Source organism: Dromiciops gliroides, chromosome 3 (assembly GCF_019393635.1).
Source record: "Dromiciops gliroides isolate mDroGli1 chromosome 3, mDroGli1.pri, whole genome shotgun sequence".
Lineage (NCBI taxonomy): Eukaryota > Metazoa > Chordata > Mammalia > Microbiotheria > Microbiotheriidae > Dromiciops > Dromiciops gliroides.
This window is the reverse complement of record NC_057863.1, coordinates 438,558,185-438,581,184: the sequence shown is the minus strand read 5'-3', so window position 1 is coordinate 438,581,184 and position 23,000 is coordinate 438,558,185. Positions and strand designations below refer to the sequence as shown.

General features: G+C 37.7%; 1 protein-coding gene across 3 annotated transcripts in view; it reads right to left on the bottom strand.

Annotated features, from left to right (window-relative positions):
- Nucleotides 1–23,000, bottom strand: part of ATF2 (activating transcription factor 2) — a 111,943-nt gene that overhangs the window by 20,944 nt on the left and 67,999 nt on the right. For all 3 annotated transcript variants that reach the window (XR_006355600.1, XR_006355601.1, XM_043993098.1), the window contains exon 9: nt 20,516–20,602. Coding sequence is in view for 1 of the 3 variants with exons in the window: in XM_043993098.1 (XP_043849033.1) it covers nt 20,516–20,602 (87 nt within the window). In the remaining 2 variants the exon portion in view is untranslated. The remainder of the gene's footprint in view (nt 1–20,515; nt 20,603–23,000) is intronic.

Genomic DNA, 23,000 nt, shown 5'->3' with positions numbered 1-23,000 from the left:
ATGCAACAATCAAGAGAAAGACTCACTAGTTCTCAGCCCTGAAGGGGCCCATTTGCATCATGAGAATAAGTGGACAACATTATGATTGATCCACCACTAAATAACTTTAATGGTTCAAGATGACAAGAAAGTTCCTCTTGCCTTTTTCATCTGGCTTCTTTCAAGTTTCTGCTGAAGTTCTACTTCCTTCAAGAAGCCTTTCCATTCTAGGGCCTTCTCTGCATTGAGTATTTCCAATTTATCCTATATGTAGCTTGTTTGCCAATCTTTATTTACACACTATCTCCTCCATTAGACTGTGAGTTTTTTAGAAGCAGAGACTCTATTTTGCTTTTCTTTGTATGCCTAGCACTTAGCAGTGTGCCAGGGCACACAGCAGGTATTTAATAAATGTCTGATTGACTAATCTTAGGTTCCTGAAAAACTATGCCAGCAAAGTACAAGTACCAGAAATCTAGAAAAGCTCTGATTATAGGTTGGGTGATGTATGGTACATCTGTTGCCCAGGGAACAGTACATCTAAGTTCAGAGATACTCATATACCATAGGGTTGGAAATCACGTGATAAATGTTTTTGGTCACACCAAAAACACTCATAAAATCTGCTAAAGCACATATCCTTAAAATATTATACCTGAAGACTGAAGCCTTAAACTGTTTAATGTTATTCCCAAGACAGCATTTTACAAAGTTGTTATGCATTGTTCATTAGTAACAACTAACTCAGTGGTATTTACTCTATTTCCTTGAAAATCACCCTTAGGAGACCTGAGCACTGCCTTGGAGTTGTGATTGCTATGTGCTTGCCGCAGCCTGCATGGATAAAGAGAGTTTCTCTCAGCCTCTGTTTTCTCATCTGTAAAAGGAGGAGGTTGGACGAGATTATGCCTACGGTTCCTTCCAACTCTAAAACCATGAACCCAGTTTAACTCAGTTGATGAAGATAAACATTATTCTATATAATTTGGATATAACCAAACTATGCAACTTAAAATATTTTTAAAGTTATGATTTCTTTTTTTTAATAGCTTTTTTTCCTTCAGTGTAATTGCCCCATAGCTTCTAAACTTCTAAACATAAATCAGAAAAAGATGAGACTTGGAACCAGAAGAAAAGTGAAAAAGTTACCAGAACCTCTACTGAAGGAAGACCTGTTTCCATACTAGAGCACATATATAAAGATTTATACTAAGGTATATACCTTATATAAAAGGTCAAATTGATCAAGCTGTGAGAAAAATCTTAAATACAGGTTTTAGGGCATATTCACAGGAAAGTGGTTATTATGAGAAGGAAAGAAAAATATCTGGTATAAAACAAAACCGCTGGTATAAAGTATAGAAATTCGTTCATTCTAGGATTTACTAGGGCTTTCTAAATGTGTAAGACACTGTGTTAGGGGCTGACACAAAGACAAAATTAAAAACAGTCTCTGCCTTCAAGGAGTTTGCTCTCTAATGGGAGGTGGGTACAACATGTATACAGTTAAGTAAATACATGATAATTTTAAGTGGTAGAAAACATCAATAACTAAGGGAATCGGGCAGCTAGGTGGCGCAGTGGATAGAGCACTGGCCCTGGAGTCAGGTATACCTGAGTTCAAACCCGGCCTCAGACACTTAACACTTACTAGCTGTGTGACCCTGGGCAAGTCACTTAACCCCAATTGCCTCACTAAAAAACAAAAACAAAAACAAAATAACTAAGGGAATCTAGAAAGTCTTCTATAGGATGTGACAGCTGAACTGAGATGCTTGAAAGAAGATGGGGCTTTTAATAAGGGGTCCTGAGTGCATTCTAGGCATGAGGGAAAGCCTTAGTAAAACACAAAGGCAGGAGATGGAATGTTAATGATATTAAGTTCTATGATCTCATTTTTGAAAAGCCCAATGAGATACGTGCTGTTATTCTTCTCATTTTACAGGTGTGGGAACTGAGGCTGAAAGAGTTTACATGATTTTTGCCATGGTCACTTAGGATTCAGACCCATGTCTTCTTGACTTCAAGTAGCAGGGCTCACTCCCCTAAGCAAAGCTGTTTTCCCCAACTTGAATATAACAAACGATTACAAAATAAGTACTGCTAAAGGAATAATTGCAAAGATTTAACTCTCAGCACTACACAAATAATGGTTGGGATAGCCCAATTTTATTAATTCACATTTATGAAAATGCTTACTATGTGAAAGGGATACAAAGATAAAAACAAAGGCATTCCTTCACTGAAAGAGTTCATTGTTCTACTCAGGGAATACAATATGTAGGAACAAAAGGTGAGGGGAGAGTGGGGCCTTCCACAGAAGGCAACACTTGAGTAAGCCTTGAAAGAAACTACAGGGGGGATCTAGGTGGCACAGTAGATAAAGCACTGGCCTTGGATTCAGGAGGATCTGAGTTCAAATTCAGTTTCAGACATTTGACAATGACTAGCTGTGTGACCCTGGGCAAGTCACTTAACCCTCATTGCCCTGCCCCACAAAAAAAAAAAAAAAGAAGAAAAAAGAAAAGAAACAAACTATAGATTCTAAAGAAGAGGGAAGAGAGGAAGTGCACCCCAGTATGGAAGATAACCTGTACAAAGACATGGAGATGACAGATAAAATGTTAAATTCAAAGAATCTACTGCTAGTAAGTTAGTCTGGCTGGAATGGAGGGTAAATATGAAATGAGTTGAATAGGCAGAATCTAGTTTGTAGAAGGCTTTTGAGGAGCGTGTATTTTTTGCTGAAGGCAAAAAGGTACTACTCTAAACTTCTGAGCAGGGCCTGTCTTAGGAATATTAATTATGCGATTGTAAGGAGAATGAATTGCAAGGGGAAGACACCAGAAGCAAGGAGATCAATTAGGAGGCTACTGCTTGGTCCAGGGAGAGGTAACAAGGGTCTGAACAAGAAAAGCTGCATACGGGGAGAGAAAGGGACAAGTGGGGGATGCTGTTGAGGTAGGATTTGTAAGTCTTGGTAGATGACTAGCTCTATGAAGAGCGAGTGAAAGGTCAAGGCTGATTCTTTGGTTGTAAATCTTGGTTATTGGAACTCTTAACAGAAATGAGGAAGTCTTAAAAGGAGAAGACAAATGAGTTCTGGTTTAAGCAAGGTGAGTTTGAGATGTCCATGAGATATCTAGGGAAAGATGATGTCCAGCACGCAGTTTGGAGTTCAGATGATAGACTGGGGCTGGATATATAGTTTTGAAAGTCATCTGAGTAGTCATTTGGAAGTCGTCTGAAGACAACTGAATCTACAGAGTCAACGAGACCAACAAAAAAAAGAGAGCAGAGAGAAAAGAGAAGAGGGCCTAGGCCAGAGCTTTGGGAAACACCTAAACTTAGTGGGCAAGAAAGGATTGTGATACATTAGCAACTAGGTGGTGCAGAAAGAGCACTGGGACTGGAGTCACAGAAAGAACTGAATTAAAATCCTGTCTCAGACACTTACTAGCTGAGTGGCCTTGGGTAAGTCATTTAGCCCCTGTTTGCCTAAGTTTCCTCAACTATAAAATGGAGATAATAAGAGCACCTAACTCCCAGAGTTGTTGAGAATCTCAAGTAAGAAAGTATTAGTAAAGAGCTTACTTAGTACAGGGCCTTAGAAGCTAATTCAAATGCTAGCTAGTGTAACAGTTATTGTTGTTGTTATTTAGGAAAGTAGGCTAAAAAGGACCAGTGAGACAGACAAAAACAAAGATAACAGAGATGTCATAGAAAACAAGGGAAGAGAAAATCAACAGGGGGCATGCTCTACAGAGTCAAAAGTGGTAGATATCAAGGAATATGAGCAATGAGAAAAGGTCTTCAAATGTGGCCTCTAAAAAAGCCCCAATACCCAAAATGTAAGTGGAATGGTGGGGTTGGAAGCCAAATTGTAAGGGGCTGTAAAGAGAGTGGGAAATGGAGGTGATATTTATAAGCAACACTTTCTATGGAGGAGATACAGGACAATAGCTAAGGAGACAATAAGGAAAGGGTTTGTTGTGAAACAAAAGGTTGTGGGAGATTTAGGCATGTCTGCAAGGTATCAGAAGGAATCAGTGGGAGGAAAGGATGGGGAAAAGGAGAAAGGGAGAGACGGAGAGAGAAAAAGGGAGAGGGGGAAAAAGAGAGGAGGAGGAGAGAGAGAAAATGACCAGAAGATTAGAGGAATGGGATCATGAAAAGACATAGAATGGTTGGCCTTGACAAGGTCAGGGATCACATCTTCCTCAAGAGATAGATGCAAGGGATGAAAATACTGGGGGGGGGGGGGGTTGATGGACAAACTTTTAAGATGTGAAATAAAGGATAAAAGGAAGCTTAGATGGTCTCTTTCCTCACTGGAGTAGAAGAGGTAAAGTCCTCAGCTGCAAAGTAAGGAAGGAGGGAGTTGATATAGGGGAACTGAGAGAGGAGGATGTTTGAAATAGCTACTGCAAGGAACATGACAGTCAATTAGAAAAGAATAATAGGCTGAGGTGCAACATAGTCCAGTTGAGATCAGTTAACAAATCTGCAGTGGACCTAATAAGTGTTTAATAGAATGTCAAGAGGAATAGTGAAGGTTTGTGGGTTATTCTAGTGCTAGGGTTTGATGGGGCATAATTGGTAACACGAAAAGGGGGCAAGGGACTCAAAGGTAGAGTGTGCTACAGTTGAACTGAATAACCAGAAAATCAAAATTTTGAATGGAGAGAAGTGATATCAGGGCAGGGGAGGACAAGAAAGGGGTTTCCTAAATTCTTTACTAGCTCTAAGAGTCCATGGTTCAAAGGAGCAGTAGTTCTGCAGCTTAAGAAAATGGGACACTAGTGAACTGAGAAGTGTTGCAAGGTGGTTGGATGAGTGACTTAAGGCAATACCTAGATGGATGCAGTTGCCATGGATGGAGGAAGGTAGACTTAGGCAGGAGCCAGAAAAAAATCCAACTGCAATGAATTGAAAGCAGTGAAGACAAGACTTGGTACGGTTTGGGAATGTGTGTGTCTGTGTGTGTGTGTGTGTCTGTGTCTGTGTCTGTGTATGTGTGTGCATGTGTATGTGTATATGTATGTATTTCTAAAAAAGCATAAATTTCCAAATTTTAAAAACAACAACAACATACTTAATAATCGCTAAGTTGATGCCTTTTCTATATCTCAAATTATCTAATGACAGTCAGGTGAAGCACAGTAGATTAGTTTGGCTCAAACTCTGAGCTTTCTAGGAAGAGTATAGAAAAGTTTTATAGTTTAAAACAGCTTAACTCTTAACATTGATGAAATACAGTTATAGCACATAAGGGAGTCTGAAGTACATAAACATCACTCTCTTGAATAATCTTTAGTAGGGCAAGTTACTACCTGATAGAGCACTTAAAAGCAGCATCAGTATTCATTCATTATCCTCTCTTGACTGCCCTAGGGTATACAGTATGTATCCAGTGAGGAAGCTCTAATGTTTGCTCCATGCTGTTACATTGATTACAATGGATCTGCCTTGAAAAGTGTGCCACTGGGTATAAAATGTAAGAAGAGAATTGCAAGGGTTAATTAACACTGCTTTGAGTCTGTCCATTTATTTTTAAGCTTATAATCACAAGCTTATACAACAGTTTAAAATGATGATCATCCCCTTCCCCACCAACAGCACAACTATTCCAAATATTTGACTATAGAGATAAATCTGGTAACAGCTTGTTTTAGAAATATAAGCATATAAACTTAAAGGACACACCATCATATAACTTAAATACTGCATATTGAAGAGCAAATTAAAAGCTTACCATAACATTTTAATAGAGTGATAGACAATATACCCATTTTTACAAGGGGAATTTCGGAGTAGATCCCAACAATTAGCAAAAATATTTTCAAAAGAAATGACATACAAACAAGGTACATTTTATGGAATCACAGAAAGTTAAACTGAAAAGAAGCCTTGGAGATCATCTATTCTAACCCATTCATTTTACAGATGAAGAAACTGAAGCTAAGAGGCCCGAAAGCACCTGCCCAAGGTCACACAGCCAGTCAATCATGAGGCAAGGGCACAGGTCTCGTGGCTTCTGGTGCAGTTCTCTTTCCTCTACAACTTACAGAGAGAATAAAAGTAAAGATGTTTTGCTAATATAGGGTTTTAGGATAATTCTAGCATTTAAAAATCTAAGTTAATAATAAAAATAAAAGTAGTAATAATGTAAATATCAATTATTATTGAGGTAAATTACCCTTTAGTAAAGGATCACTGTAAAGTGACAGTAAGCAGATGGGAACTGAAGGTTATTAAAATATAATTATGGATAATAATGCATTATCTTTTGCAACATGTATAATAACATTAAGCACAATTCTATGACGTGTCCAGTGTCAAGAAAACTGAGAATTATCACTCTATATAACACTATACTATCCAGCAATACGAAGTCTGAAGAATAGTTTTCAAGGATAAATACAGTCTCACTTAATGAAAGAAAGCTTAGTCAGTCAGGTTTGCTCAAGCTGGATGATAATATTTATTCAAACAGGTAACTTGGCTAGTTTCTTATTCAAGTTCTATTGTGCTTATTTGTACCCCTGAAAACAAATTTTTATCACATCTGTCAAAACTTAGTAGGAATGGACTACTCTATCATAGCTCACAGAAACAAGATAATATTCTCCAGAAACAATTTATGAAAAAGTCAGATCCATATTTCATATATGCCACAAAAGCTCATCAGAGTAATAACCCTCCTTCTCCTGGGTGTTATCCTACCATCTGCTGCTCTATTACTTATCTTTATTTTGCAACTAATTAACAGCATAATCTTCTAAATTCAGCAAGTTAATTATCATTATTGTGGTCTTTGCAGCATCATCAGTCCTCATGAAGTCTTGTCTCTCCACCCCCAGAGAACATAGGAAAATGAAGTAGGTTGGGAGAGGGTCTGTTTCTTTGGAGTGGGCTCATTAGGTGTTTGCTGATTAGCTCGGCATGCAGAGAGGCAGGTCAGAAGAATTCTGCTGAACACAAGGTTCCATGCCGGGCTCAACCGAGTTAATGTAGGTTTCTGAACATTTGCCAAGCTGCCCTCTGTCAGCTCTCAGTAGAAACCCCCTGCAGAAAACCTACTGGCTACCCACTGTGTTCAGAGATATTTCTCAGTTTGTCACACAAGTCTTTCTAGAATGATACTGGAGGGTACAAGTTAAACAATTTAACAAGTCTTCTTGAATTAAACTTTTAAGATGATTAACATTTTCTTAGAGATTCTATTTTAAATGTTTTAGTCTAAAAGAAGGCATAGAAATTTAGAACACTGTTTTAGTAAGAGGTTATTATTAATACTTTATACTCGTACAGTTTTCAAGTATTTTTCATATTATCTTATTTGGTCCTTATAAGTAGTCTATGATAACAGTAGTAAAAGTATCGTCATCACTAATTCACAGATAAGGAAACTGAGGCTGCAGAAAGTTAGCATGGTTTTATCTCAAATAGGGATTACCCTCAAATAACTAAATAATGGAAAATTATTCAACATAATTTCAGGAAAAAACTTTTAATACTGCTTTTCTGGTCATCGACTTAAAAGATTAACTTTACATTTTACAGTATTACCTTTAAAGATGTACATGCATGCTTGAAAATTACTTAAAAGAATTTTTGTTCTGAAGACATTAAAAAAAAATAAGGAAGAGCTTTATCCTGTCTTTGGCTAAACCTGGGTAACATCCCCTTTAAGCATGGGAAAGTAATAAGTATTTACATTGACACAGCCCTTTAAGGTCTGCAAAACGCTTTTCTCACTATAACCTTGTGAGGTGGGTAGTGTGAGTATCACCCCATGTTACAGACAAGGAAATGGAGAGAGTTAAGTGACTTAGCCATGTCATGCCAAATCCAGGCAAGATTTGGATCCAGGTCCTCTTCATTGCACTCTTTCTACTACCCTATGGCTCTTCTGATAAGGAAATAACATGTAAGTAGGAATATGAAAAGCTAAATTTTAATGTACCTAATATTTTGGGGGTCAACTTTATATCTCGAGTTTTGTTCAGCTGTAGGAAAAATTCTCTTCCCATCTACTACTGTTATGTCATTTCTGGTATATCACTCTTGGAACAGGTCATTTTATCATGAGCACTACTCTGAACCCTCTGGTGTAACCCCAACAGAACTCTTCAGCATTCAGTGGTTATACACCTCCAATGGTGGATAGGGAAGGTGGATACAGAAACTAAATTCCTAAGCTCTGGCCTGGAGAAGGGAGGAAACTAATTTTCCTCTGGGCAACAACAGCTTGGGCTACAGAGCAAAGGAATCAAAGGTTTCTACACAATAGTGAAGAATTCATCCAGGTAAACAACAATAAAAACCAAAAATTATAAGATTAAAAAAAAATAAACACGTAAATGGTGGTTCCCCCATTTACTCCCAAGAAAAGAACATGGCATTTCTATTCCTAAAAAGGGTGTGTGGCACAAGAAGTAGAAAGCAAACTGGACCTGGAACCAGAGGACCAGCTTCCAATTCCCAGATCCACCGAACCATAGGGTTTCAGACAAGTCAGAATGTCTCAGAAACCAGGTGCTTCTCTAGAAAATGGAGACGACAACAACATTTGATGGTGTACTTTGTAGGCTTCTTAAGAACTCTTTCCCCCATAACAGTCTCTTTTTTAAAAAAATTATTTTACACTGCAAATGACAAAACCAAATTTATATTAAAATCTTCTAGATATTATATCTATATCTACTCTCAAATGGATTTTTTTTCCTATATAACTTGCCCTAAGGTCTAAATAGCTTGCTTGGCAGAAACTTGGAATATTGTTTACAATCATGTAAAAGATTCTACATTACATGTGTTTTTCCTAACATTTAGCAGGGTTCTAGGTACATTGTAGGTACTCAACAAATACTTGTAGAATAAGAAAAAAAATTAATGAGAAAATGAACTTATTGAGAGAGAGAGAGAGAGAGAGAGAGAGAGAGAGAGAGAGAGAGAGAGAGAGAGAGAGAGAGTTTGTGTGTGTATTTTTAAAAAGTAACTTCTGGGGTGAATAAAATAGACCACATCTAGCTGTATGACTCTGGGCAAGCTATTTAACTTCTGTCTAAGATTCCTCATCTTTAAAATGAAGATAACAATAGCACCTACCTTATAGGGTTGCTGTGAGGATAAAATGAAATAATATTTTGTAAAATTTTTGTAAACCTTAAGTACTATACAAATGCTAATTGTTATTATTGCTGCTGCTGTTATATATTATTTGTGGGACATTACCACCTCAGTGTACACCACTGGTACCTCAAATTCATTAGATCAAAAATTGGATTTATTGTCTTCCTTCCAAATCTGCTTCAGGATAGCCTTGGTATGGTATAGAAAACCCTTGCTGACTTGGCCATCTCCTCACCTTATGGTTTTCTTATACTTAACCTCCCAAATGTATCCTGTGACACTACCCTCCTTGCTGCTCCTCAAATATTACATTCCATCTTTTAATATTGGGCATTTTCAGTAGCTGTGCCCCATACCTAAAATTCTCTTCTCTCCTTATCTCTACCACCTGCCTTCCTTCAAGTTCCAGCTAAATTCTACCATCTAACAAGGAGCCTTTCTTGATCCCTCCTTAATTTTGATGTTTTCCCTCTGTTGATTATCTCTAATTTATCCTGCATAGATATTGTTGGTACCTGGTTTATATGTTGTCTCCTCCATGCAAGTGGGTTCCTTGAGAGTCAGGACTGTCCTTTGCCTTTCTTTGTATTTGCAGTGCTTAGCACAGTGCCTGGCACATAGTAGTTGCCTAATAAATGCTTGTTGACTAACTGTTCCCTCCTTTTTGCTTTACTATTTCTGCCAGTGCCACTATCATCTATTCAGTCTCCTCTGAATGAAGCTTCCATGTTCTTGTTGATTTTTCCCTCTTCCTTATCTCTTATGTCTGATCACTCAATCTTGTTAATCCTACCTCCAATATAATTTTGTCTAAAATATCAGTCCTCTCCTATTTCCAATGCCACTCCTCTACTGTAAGAACCTCATGGGGGCAGCTAGGTGGTGCAGTGGATAAAGCACTGGTCCTGGATTCAGAAGGACCTGAGTTTAAATCTGGCCTCAGACACTTGACACTTACCCTGAGCAAGTCACTTAACCCTCGTTGCCCCCCCCCACACCAAAAGAACCTCATTACTAACTTCCTGTGCTATTGCAGTGTCTTCCTAACAGCTCTTTCTGCCTCTCTCTTCCCAATGTAATACATCCTTCATTCTTTAAAACTAATCTTCCTTATGCACAAATCTGGTCATTTCATACCTTAGTTAAAAAATACTGAGTGACTCTCTACTGCCTATTGAGTCAAATTCATTCGTCTTGAGACTCAAGACCTTCCATAACCTACAGTCAACCTACCTTTCTATTCTTCTATCAATCATCTCTCCCCATTCTCCCTCTCCCCAGTTCCTTATACCAATGAAATAAGAAGTTGTGTTCCTATATAATCCTAATCCTACAAAACATATTAAACAAGATGTTAACAGCACCAGTGTGTATGATAATAGTATCTAAGTAAAGCACACAGGCATTTCTATTTATGACCTGTCATATTTACATATTCAGGAAAAAATACTGGTTTCCTGAACACATTAAGTTATAAGTAAAAATTTAAGCCAAGATTTGCCTCAGAGAGCACCCGTTAATGCCTTAGTTTGAAACTTTTGTACTTATAAACCATACACTTTATTCCATCAGAAAATGAACACACAAAAATTACATGTACTTATATATAAACCGGCTCTTTAAAATGCTATACAAGGGGGAGGCTAGGTGGCGCAGTGGATAAAGCACTGGCCCTGGATTCAGGAGCACCTGAGTTCAAATCCAGCCTCAGACACTTGACAGTTACTAGCTGTGTGACCCTGGGCAAGTCACTTAATCCCCATTGCCCCGCAAAAAAAAAAAAAAAAAAGCTATACAAATGAATGTTAATATTATAAAGTATTCAATATCAATTCACATATAACACACATTTTTTTAAAAAATAAAGAATTAAAGTGTTCTAAAATATTTGTTTAGAAAATAAAAATGTTATATCCTAATTTGTATACTCCGAGATCACCAAAATAAAAAGTGCAGATTTAGTGAGTCTATGCTCTTATATTGGGCATCCCATCCTAGATTCTGTTATATCTTGAGCTAATGGTTTTTATTTTAAATCCCAACTATCATACCCAAAATATTTCAATTTATCATTCTTATTCTGATATTTTCTAACAACTCCAATTTGATCCCTTTTAATATTCTTTATAGGAAATTAACAAAACATAAAACATTCAGATATAGTCTTCTGAGTATTCAAAAAAGGAAAAGTATCTTTTTTACCATCTCAATTAAAAATTATGAGAAATCACTTAAATATGGTTTATACATATTAGCCAAGTTTTAATGAGAAATCTAATTGGATTATTAAATTTTAAGGGTAGCAATCTTTCTACATCTTCTATTACTGCAATTTTTGTGTCTTCAATGAGGGATTGATTACTTTTCCCACCTGAACTGATCAAAGTTTTATGTGTAAGTTAAAAAAAAGAAAAAACATTGAAAGCATTCTTATGATTTGTTCTTATAAATCTAATTTCTTGGTTAACTAAACTCAAGAAGTTATCTGAGGAACTAATCTTTTTAGTTTAATAGTTTTCAGAATAACGTGAAATAAACCCCTTTATTTTGTAAGATATTAATTTAATAAACACGATTGTTTCTTTCTGGAAAGCTCATATAGGACAAACAATTTCTGACTTCTTATTGTATTTCACTTAGTACACATGAAGTGAAGGTGAGTTTTTTGTTTTGAAGTATATTTTGTTAAAAGTTAACAACTTATAAACATTTCTAGTCAAGTCCCTTTTTTCTTTTCTTTTCTTTTTTTTTTTTTTGGTGAGGCAATTGGGGTTAAGTGACTTGCCGAGGGTCACACAGCTAGTAAGTGTTAAGTGTCTGAGACCAGATTTGAACTCAGGTACTCCTGACTCCAGGGCCGGTGCTCTATCCACTTCGCCACCTAGCTGCCCCCCCTTTTTTCTTAAATGACAAACTTCAGTTATTAAAGTTATTTTTAAGCACTAGAAAAACCAGAGCATAAGAATACTTTGAAGGACCAAACTATGCCAATGGATACAGTGTATTTTTTTTAATCCAAAGGCAAAGAAAACAGACAATAGTAAGATGAATTTTTTTATTTCAAAGTACAATTATATGTCAATTGACATATCAAGTCATTCTAGTGTTAAAAATAAACATTTGGGGAACTCTGTTGCCCCTGTGCCATTTAAAAAAATCTTCCCCCATTGTAAGTCAATCAACCAATAATGATGTACTATACAATGTATATAATTTAGTTAAGTTTAGTTTAATTATATTTTCCCAATTATGTTTTCCTTTGGGCAATACATATTAAAATCAGTTGCAATCCTACTAGTTCTCTCTACTGCTCTGTTGTGAGCTATGCATTTTGCAAACCATAATGTGCTACATAAGTGTTTTTTTTTCCACATTCTCTCAGACAGGAGAAACATGAAGAGCACTATAGTCCAATATATACCTGAATGAAAATCCCCTGTATATCAGTGGTTCCCTTTGGGAAGTTCACGATGACAAAGGGATTTTTGCAACAATTCTCTAATAATGCCATAAGTAGTGGATAATTATCTAGTTATACTACAAATATGTTTTTCCTCTATCACAAGCACGTGCATATTTGAAGCACTGTAGGTTTAGTTCTGCAGTAATCTGAAACCTTCATGATCATGTACACAATGACTTTGTGCAGTGATTAGATCAAACTCTTGCTATTTCTGACTAAGCACTTGTTCTCATAGTGTCTCAACCTGTCATCAAATTGTTTCCCAAGTGCCACAAGGGTTCAACATTTGGCCTCAAACCAATTCCCAACAGATGGTCAGATGTATACACATATTCCCATTTGTGTTCTGTGTTCCACGAGAATAAGCTCCCTTGTTCCCGTACCCTGTAATTGTACCTTATCAGCTGTGTAATCATGTGATCAAGATGTTTTTATGCAGTGCAAATGTCTGCTAGGCATGACCATTACAAGTCATCTTGAAATCATCATAAACAGCTGTAGAAACAAACCCTACAGTGCTCCCCCCCCCCAGGCAATTGGGGTTAAGTGACTTGCCCAGGGTCACACAGCTAGTAAGTGTTAAGTGTCTGAGGCCGGATTTGAACTCAGGTACTCCTGGTTCCAGGGCCGGTGCTTTATCCACTGCGCCACCTAGCTGCCCCCCTACAGTGCTTTTTACTCCAGTATTAAGGGGTTTTTTTTCCCCGATTTATACTTATCCACCTATGTTACTATTCTATCATCATGCAGATTTTCAAATGACCTAGTTGACAACACTGATCACATTCAGTTGTTCAGCAGAGTTTTTCTGTAAGAGTGTAGCAAGTGTGTGCCAGTGGTAGAAAAGAAGAAAGACATCTGAAGAGATTCTTTCCTTACTAAGGGCAACTGGTTAGATGACCAAAATAAGTTTTTTTCTCTCTCTTCTCCTACCATTTCCTATCACATGTTATGAGTGAGCATTTTCACAATGTTTTTGTTTTAAATTAATATACAGAAATAAATTTGAGGTGGAACTAGATTTAAAACTATCTTAAATATTGCAAATCATTATCCAAATAAAAATTCCAATCCAGGTTGTAACTTATTTCATAAAAAATGTTACTAACATTCAACAAAATTTGTAAAATAAACTTAAAATGAAGTCTTTACAATAACAATAAGCATATAAGGTGTCCCTGAATTACTTATTTTTAATTCTTACAGAATGCTCCACATGAAATAATTTAGCTGTTTTATACTTAATTTTATAATCTCATATTTAGAGTTTTCATAATTATAGGTAGAATAAAATTTTATATTTTATGATAAAAATTAAAATACAAATTTTAATTTGGAGGGGGTTTTTTGGGCAAAAAATATCAATGTGGTTATTGTAAGCCTCAATGAAGAAATTTAAAAGATTATTAGTAGAATATAAGATAACCTTGGAGGCTCACATTTTTTGTTGTTGAAAGGGTGATTGATATACATCCAAAACAGAACTCATTATCCTTCCCTAAAACTTCACCCCTCTTCTAAACTTTGCTCAGAACACTAGCATTCTTCCAGACATCCAGGTTCACAATTTTAGCAAGGGCCATTATCCTTTTCAGCTCCTCAATCTCATTTACTTCACATATCCAATCAGTTGCCAAATCTTGTCATTTCTACCTCTATAACATTCTTCCTTTCCTTCTTTCCACTTACATGGCTACCAGTTATTTCATGCTCTTATTACTTCATGCCTGGAATATTATAACCACCTGCTATTTGGTTAACAACTCAAATCCTTCCTACTCCAACTGATTCTTCCTTCACACAGCTGAAAATGTGATCTTCTTAAACTGAAAGACTGAACAAATCATTCCTCTAATTCAATAAACTCCAGGGGCTCCCTAAAACCTAACAGGAGCAAATATAGACTCAAATAATTTAAATTTAAGATGCTTCACAATCTGGCCCCATTTTCTCCTTCTGGTTATGTTATACAGCACCTCCCTTCATAAGTAGTAATCTAGCCAAATGCTGGCCCCTATTCCTGGAATCTAATCCCTTTACCTCTGACTCCTAGTTTCCTTCAAGGTGGCTCAGCTCAAAGACCATTTTCTATGTAACAAGTCCTCTACCCCCTTCTCCTGTTTCTATATAGAGGTATACAATGCCTCTTCTTGCTAGACTGTAAAGTCCTCAAAAATACAGACTATTTCATTTCACTTTTGCCTTGATCCCTTACACATAGTACCTAGTCCACAGCACGCATTTAATGAGTGTTTGTGACTGAATGATTGACAAGATCTTTTTGGGTTCTGATTCTCCCATCCTCTATGTTAGCTATACCTGCATGCTTTTTGTCATTTGTAAATTTAACAAGGATGATCTATACCTTTATCCAAATCACTGATAAAAATGCTAAATGGCACTATGATAAGGACAGATGCCAGGATCATTCCAATGTGAAGCTATTTTCTTTTCTTTTTGGGGGCAGAGGGAGGATGGGGCAATGAGGGTTAAGTGACTTGCCCAGGGTCACACAGCTAGTAAGTGTCAACTGTCTGAGGTCATATTTGAACTCAGGTCCTCCTGAATCCAAAGCCGGTGCTTTATTCACTATGCCACCTAGCTGCCCCCGTGAATCTATTTTCAAGGTGACATCAAAACATCCAAGATATTAGACTCATACAAACCCAATCTTCCTGCTGGCTACCCCTTACATATGATACTTCTTCTCTTGATTTAGCACTGGATACTTTCCAGACCTGGAACGCTCTCAATTCCTCTTTCATCTCACAATCTTTTAATTCCTTCAAGACTCAGCTCAAAACAGCACTTTCCACATAAAGCCTTTTCTGACCCTCCAAATGCTAGTTCCTTCTCTTCCTAAATTACTTATGCACATGTTGTCACCTGCCCAAGAGAATGCAATCTCCCCAGGGCAAAGGGCTAGTCATTTTTGTCTTTGTATTCCCAGAGATTTCCACAGTTCTTGGCACACAGAGAGCACTTAATAAATGCTTGTTGACTGATTCTATCTATATTGCACCTAGTTAATCATACTATTACCCACATTTCCACTTGTTCTACAAGAAGATGAAAGATCTTATCAAATGCTTTTTAAAAGTTGAGCCGGAGGCTAGGTGGTGCAGTGGATAGAGCACCGGCCCTGGAGTCAGGAGTACCTGAGTTCAAATTCGGCCTCAGACACTTAACACTTACTAGCTGTGTGACCCTGGGCAAGTCACTTAACCCCAATTGCCTCACTAAAAAAAAAAAAAAAAAAGTTGAGCCAAGGGGACAGCTAAGGTGGTGCAGTGGATAAAGCACTGGCCCTGGAGTCAGGGGGACCTGAGTTCAAATTCAGCCTCAGACACTTGACACTTACTTAGCTGTGACCCTGGACAAGTCACTTAACCCTCATTGTCCCGCACAAAAAAAAAGCCAAAAAGAATTGGAAATCGAGGGGATGCCCATCAATTGGGGAATGGCTCAACAAGTTGTGGTACGTGAATGTACTGGAATACTATTGTGCTGTAAGAAATGATGAGCAGGCAGATTTCAGAAAGGCTTAAGTGCTGAGTGAAGTGAGCAGAACCAGGAGAAAGCAGTAATTATCAAAATGATTTAACATTGGGTAAGAAACAGTGATCTGTGAACTAGATTAAGTAAATGAATGATAACAAAAACAAATAAACACAGTAATCTAGTATTTGATAAACCCCAAAGATTCACTCTCCAACAAAACCTGGTAGGAAAAGTGGAAAGCAATCTGGTAAAAAATAGGTATAGACTAATAGCTCACAATAAATACTAAGCCAAGCTCCTAACGGGCACATGCATTAGATATAAAGGGTAACAGCATAAACAAATTAAAAGATCAAGGAAAAAATACTTCTCAGATGTATTTGTTATGGGGGAAATTGTTGGGGGTTTAGGGTGGGGGTTCTTAGAAATTCCTCTTTAAAGAATTACACCCTCTTGCACACAAATCCAATTAGAATAAAATAACAGTTTATTTAGGTGCTAAGGAAAAGAAACCAAGAGAAAAATCCTTGGACTTCTCATGGGGAGAAGGCATGGCACAGAATTATAGAGGACTGATGGAGGTCTGATGAGGTGATCATCTGACTGTGGAAAGTTCCCTTATTGGGGGAAGACCATCCCCCACTGGTCGTGGTTGGGAAATAATGGCAGCAGCCACACCTAATCTTATCTCCCCGAGGGTTGAGGGAGACTGGAATGAAGGGTGATGGTCCTGGAGCTAGCTCAGTCCTGATCCAGTGCCACTTATCTCTTTAGGTGTGTCTGTCTTTTGCTTTAGTTTTTCAAGGAGGAGGTTCTTTGATTTACCCCAGAAAACTTCTGAGGTATTCAGGGGCCCATAACACATAGTTAAGGGAAGAGTTCATGACCAAAGAACAGAGAGGACCACAGAAAAGAGACAATTCTAATTACATAAAACTAAAGTGTTTTCTCAAACAAAACCAGATAAAATCAGAAGGGAAGTGGATAACTTTGCAGAAAGTTTTTCTGATAAATGTCTCATTTCCAAACTATACATGGAACTGAGTCAAATTTGTAAGAATATGAACCATTCCCCTATTGATAAATGGTTGAAGGATATGAAGAGACAATTTTCAAGAGAAAAAAATCCAAGTTATCTACATATAATGTTCCAGTCTCTTCCCTGAAGTTCAGTACTATATCACCAATTGCCTATAGGATAACATGAATAAAACTGAACTCAACTTTTCTTCTAAAGTGTCCCCTCTTCCAAACTTCTCTATTTCATTCCAAGGCACTATCGTCCTTCCAGTGTCTCAGGTTCATAATCTCGGCATTATCCATGGCTCTTCACTATTCCTCACCCTACATATCCAATCACTTAGCAAACTCTGTCTCCTCTCACACAGCTACCACCTGACTTCAGGCCCTAATCACCTCTTGCCAAGATCAGAACTCCTTAAGACTTTTTCTACTCCTGACCCTTTCTTGCTCAAGAAATTTTAAAGCAACCCCAGGCATATAGGTATATAAAATAGGTAGACATAACCTTTCACTGTTGCCAAATTTTCCACGACCCCCCAAATTCAGTTACATGACCCCAGAAGTGGTCATGACTCACAGCTTAAGAAGCTTTGGCCTAGATCACTGAAGAAGCCTTCTAAGTCTCTCTGCCTTTAGTCCCTCCCAATACTACAGTTTATATTATGTATTGGTTAAGTAACAAAGTAATTTTTCTTAAGTGCAAAGTCATCATGCCCTTATTCAACCAACTCCAGAAGCTTCCCATTTTCTCTATGGTCAAATATAAACCCTTGTGTTTAGCTTTCAGAGGCCTTTAAAACCTGGCCCCAATCTATCTTTCCAGTTTCTCTGGACATTAATGTCCTTCTTACACTTTGCGATGCAATGAAACTTGCCTTCTTTCTGTTCCTCAAACATGTGCCTTTGCACTAGCCATTCCTCATGACATGGGGAATTCACTGCCTTCTTACCTCTGCCTCAAAGAGTTTCTGTCTCTTTTGTTTTTTAAGATGAAGGTCAGGTAACATCTACAGGAAGTTTTCTTGAACTCCTCATCTGCTAGTGCCCTGCCCCCCAAACTACCTTATGTATTTGTATTTATTCTCTTTCTATTTGCACTACACATATTTTACATGTACTCTTCTCCCTCACTGGAATATAAGCTAACTGAAAGCTTACAATGTTTGTAGCAGTATCCCCAGCATCAAGGGGAGTGTATATGCGCACAGTAAAACTTACTGGACAGTCTCTCAACTGACAGTCACTACTAACTGGAGGTAAAGCAGCTACTTCCTCTTCTTTTTTCTCAGATGATCCAGCTCCTTTCTCTTTGGGGAAGAGCTTTATATTTCTTATTTGGCTGAAATGCCTTTTTCTTCCTTTTCTACTCTGTATGACATTCTTCTGCACTGCAATCTACTGACACAGGTAAGGGATGCTCTACCTCTTCAGATGCCTTTCGTTTGTTTTCACACCTAAGTGCTTCTTCCATTTTTGCAAGGAAAACTTCATTATCCTGGCGAGTAGAGGGCATTTCTCAACCAGCTTTTCTTCTTCTTTTAAAAAGATCAATTCACATTTTGAGAACAAGTAGCAGTCACTTGTTCACCACCAAACTACTTCATACTCTATGCAGGGCAATGCAAAATTTTCCTGCTTTCCTTATCTTTTGAAAGTGGGACACCCTTGGTCCTTTATTTTTCTCACTAGCAGCTCACCTAGAGAAGAGGGCTAGGGCAAATTGCCTGTGTATATATATCTGTAAATTTAGTTTAAGGATTTCCAGTTCCCAGCTGAGTGCTCTTTTTACTGTTCACCTTGATTTAGTGCTCTTTACTGGGCAGCTAGGTGGTGCAGTGGATAAAGCACTGGCCCCTCCAAGTTGGGAAGACCTGAGTTCAAATCTCACTCAGACATTTATCAGCTGTGTGACCCTGGGCAAGTCACTTAACCCCAACTGCCTTAAACACCTGAGAACATCACCAGTCATCCTGATGTGTATCTTGCCACTGGACCCAGATGGTTCTGGAGGACTGAAGCTAGTGACTTTGCACAGCCCTCCCTCACTTAAAATCAATTCACTGCAAGTCATGACATCATCCTGATGTCAAGGTCCTCTTCTAGAATGAAAGACAAATGACCAACCAGTGTCTTTACCTTTTAGCAACTTGCCACGCCTAACATCCTTTCCTTCATTTTACTTGATTCTCTGGTCTTAGTAACTACCTTCACATCCAGTTGAGTTCTTCCTCCAGCTCTAGTCTTCCTCCATCAGTTTGAGCTCTCCAACTTTCCCTCAAACCCATTCAAATTTCTCCTTCCAATATTTTTTTTCTTTTTCTTTTTTTTTTTTGCGGGGCAATGTTAAGTGATTTGCCCAGGGTCACACAGCTAGTAAGTGTCAAGTGTCTGAGGCCAGATTTGAACTCAGGTCCTCCTGAATCCAGGGCCGGTGCTTTATCCACTGCGCCACCTAGCTGCCCCTCTCCTTCCCATATTTAATCCCCTGTCTTCTTTATGATTACAAAGGTCTACAAACAACCTTCACAATTCCTCCTTTTGCTCAAATCCACCCGATCTTTCCACATAAGCTGGATAAAGACACTATTAAAGTGTTAATCTACATAAGGCTGGGAAATGCTTTCCCTCAGTTTTTCCTGATGGCAAAGAGAATTGGCCCAGAAATGTCTAAGTTGCATGGTAGTTTAAAAAACAACAAAATTTCACTGAATCATTCATAACTGTCTTAGACTGCAAGGATACTTAAGATATCAACAAGTTTAACCTCTTCATTTTACAGATGACAACACAAAGTCGGTGAGGTTAAATGACACAGTTACGGCCACACATCAGGATTATGGCAGAGCTAAGACTAGAACCCCGGGCTTCTAATTCCCAGCTCAGTGCTCTTCTCACTGTTAATGCTGCTTTTTCTGATTAGGTTTCTTACTGCCTATGACAAATGGGAAATTCTGGTTTTCCTTAATATAACTTGGATCATTTAACTAACCAACTTATGGAACACTTGTGAATTTTTCTCCAGCAGGAGACAAGGATTACTGTACCATTAGTAACATTATGGTTGTATCTTCTTAGGAGAAAATGACCTAAATTCCTGCTGCAATGCAAACAGCTTCCACCAGGAGGAGCAAGGGAGTTTGAAACTTTTGAATTAACACATAGTAAAAAGTGGCCTTAAAATTGTATGGTTCAGAGCAGGGCCTGTGTCTTCTGAATAAGCCCATACTTTATGGATAGTTTGTCTTCTTGAGGAATTCAGAATCTTCTCTAATGTTCTACAAAATAAAATCTTTCAGACTAAAGCATTTACAGGGACTAAGTGGCACATATAAATCAGTCACCATTACATAAAAAACAGATCCACAACAGACTCAAAGGAAACTTCAAGAATTTTTTAAAAACCTCACTTACCATTTTAGCCTCTGACTGCACTGGTTGTGGGGAAGAAGGACCTGGGATTCCTGGGATACTAGGCACCATGGTGACAGGTCTAACAAGCTGTGCAAAGATGTTAAAATTTATTTTTTTTCTACAGAATATATAAGTAGAAGTCACAATGTTTATACAATAGGTAAGATAACAAAAATGGTATAAAAAAATTCAGAATGTCTCCCACCCTAAACCTATTAGCAACAGAAAATATAGTATATACATATATGTGGATGTACGTACACACACACACACACACACACACACACACACACACACACACACACAAATACATACTCATACACAATTCTTCCATAATTCAATTACCATACTTTTTTCTCACCACCCTGTTGTTCTGTCCTGATTACCAAGTCCCATAATTTCATTATGTATTCTTGCAACAAAAAAAAATTCTCATAAATTGTCCATAGTTGTATTCAGACTTTGAAACTAGACATAAACAGTATATCGCTTAAAAATATTTTAAGTGTATAAATGTAGTTAGCCTTTATCAGACATTTTTAAGAAACCCAAAGTGACCATTATAGAGTTAATACTGGCTCAGAAAAGGTTAATGGAATAGTTACCTCCAGCCCTCCCTGCAAGGTTAGAGCTAACACTGACTTGAAAGAGGTAGATTAGCTTAAATATCCCTATTACTACTCCTAGCAGTTCATGAAATGAAAGACATCTGTAACTGACTGAACAGTATTTTAAATCCAAGTCAAAGTCAAAGTGCACTACTTTTTTAGCCATTCAGGTTGCTTCTAGCATAGTGTGAATTTTCAGCATTTTAAGATAATCATTGTTGGTTACTGAAATAGTCACAAAGACTTTATCTTCTCAACGTTATCATAAAAATGCCCCGAAGCATAATGCCTTTTTTTGGGGGGTGGGGGGGAGACAATGAGGGTTAAGTGACTTGCCTAGGGTCACACAGCCAGTAAACATCAAGAGTCTAGGGCCAGATTTCAACTCAGGTCTTCCTGAATCCAGGGCTGGTGAGCATGATGTTTTTAAAAATTTCTATATTCACTTGCAGGCTGATACTATTCAATTACAGTGATCTTTTAAACAGACTTTTAAAGCTAAGAATCTGGCTTAAAGAAGCACAGAAATATTACATACACCCATAAAAACATAACAGTTGAAATATAGGTAATATACATATGTGTGCATATGTACATAGAGAGAAAGTATAGGAAAAATTTCATTAAAATGGTGCTAGATGCAGAACGATTTCAATTTTCCTTTGTATTATTTGTGTGGTCATGGTCAGGGTTTGGGATTCTAGTAGTACAGCAAACTTCCTATGCGGAAATTCCCTGGACAAATGCAGACTGGTGACCTATTTAGTGAAATGCCTGAAGCATGAGACTTGGCTATAGTCAGTTCTAGAATGAATGAGTAGGATTTGAACCTGGGTTTTTCTCACTCCATGGCTGGCCTTCTATTCTCTACCATGCTGCCTACAACTGAAGGAAGAGCTGCAAGAAATGTTCTAAGTTGCATTATATTTCTAAGAAGCTGTCAAGATACCATATACTTTTACCACCTTCTTTTTTTTTTTTTAAGTGAGGCAACTGGGGTTAAGTGACTTGCCCAGGGTCACACAGCTAGTAAGTGTTAAGTGTCTGAGGCCAGATTTGAACTCAGGTACTCCTGAATCCAGGGCCAGTGCTTTATCCACTGCGCCACCTAGCCGCCCCACCATATACTTTTAAATGGAAAAATCCTAACTACTCAAATTTAATGTTAATAATAAAATAACCATTAGTATTTATGAATCAGTATATGGTTTGCAAAGCATTTTACATACATCGTCTCATTTTATCCTCACAAAAACCCTGAGAGGTAGATACTACTATTACTCCCATTTTACAGATAAGGAAACTGAGGCAAACAGGTCAAATTAAATGACTTGCCCAGGGTCGTCCTCTGTATGATATTCAAAGCACTTCTAACAAAGCCTCCCACTAATTTTCCAGACTTCCTATACCTTAATCTGTCTTCCCCTTCCCCCACTCCCACCCCAATATAGTCCATAATACAGTGGCACAAGCCTCCTCACTGTTCCTAAAACAAGATAATCCATTTCCCGATTGGCATTTTCACTGACTGTCTTGGAACCCTAGAATACTCTCCCCCCTCATCTCCTGGCTTCCTTCAAATCCCAGCTAAAATCTCACTACAACAGAAAACCTTTCCTAATCCCTCTTAAATCTAGTGTCTTTCCCCTGATTATTTCTTATTTATTCTGTTTATAATAGATTTGTACATAGTTGTTTGCATGTTGTCTCTCCCTTAGATTGTGAGCTCCATAAGGGCAGGGATATTATCTTTTGCCTTTCTTTGTGTCTCCACTGCTTACAAGTATCTGGCACATGGTAGGTGCTTAATGTTTATCAACTGTCTAATTGACTGATACAGCTTCTAAGTATCTGAAACAGGATGTGAAAAGTCTTCC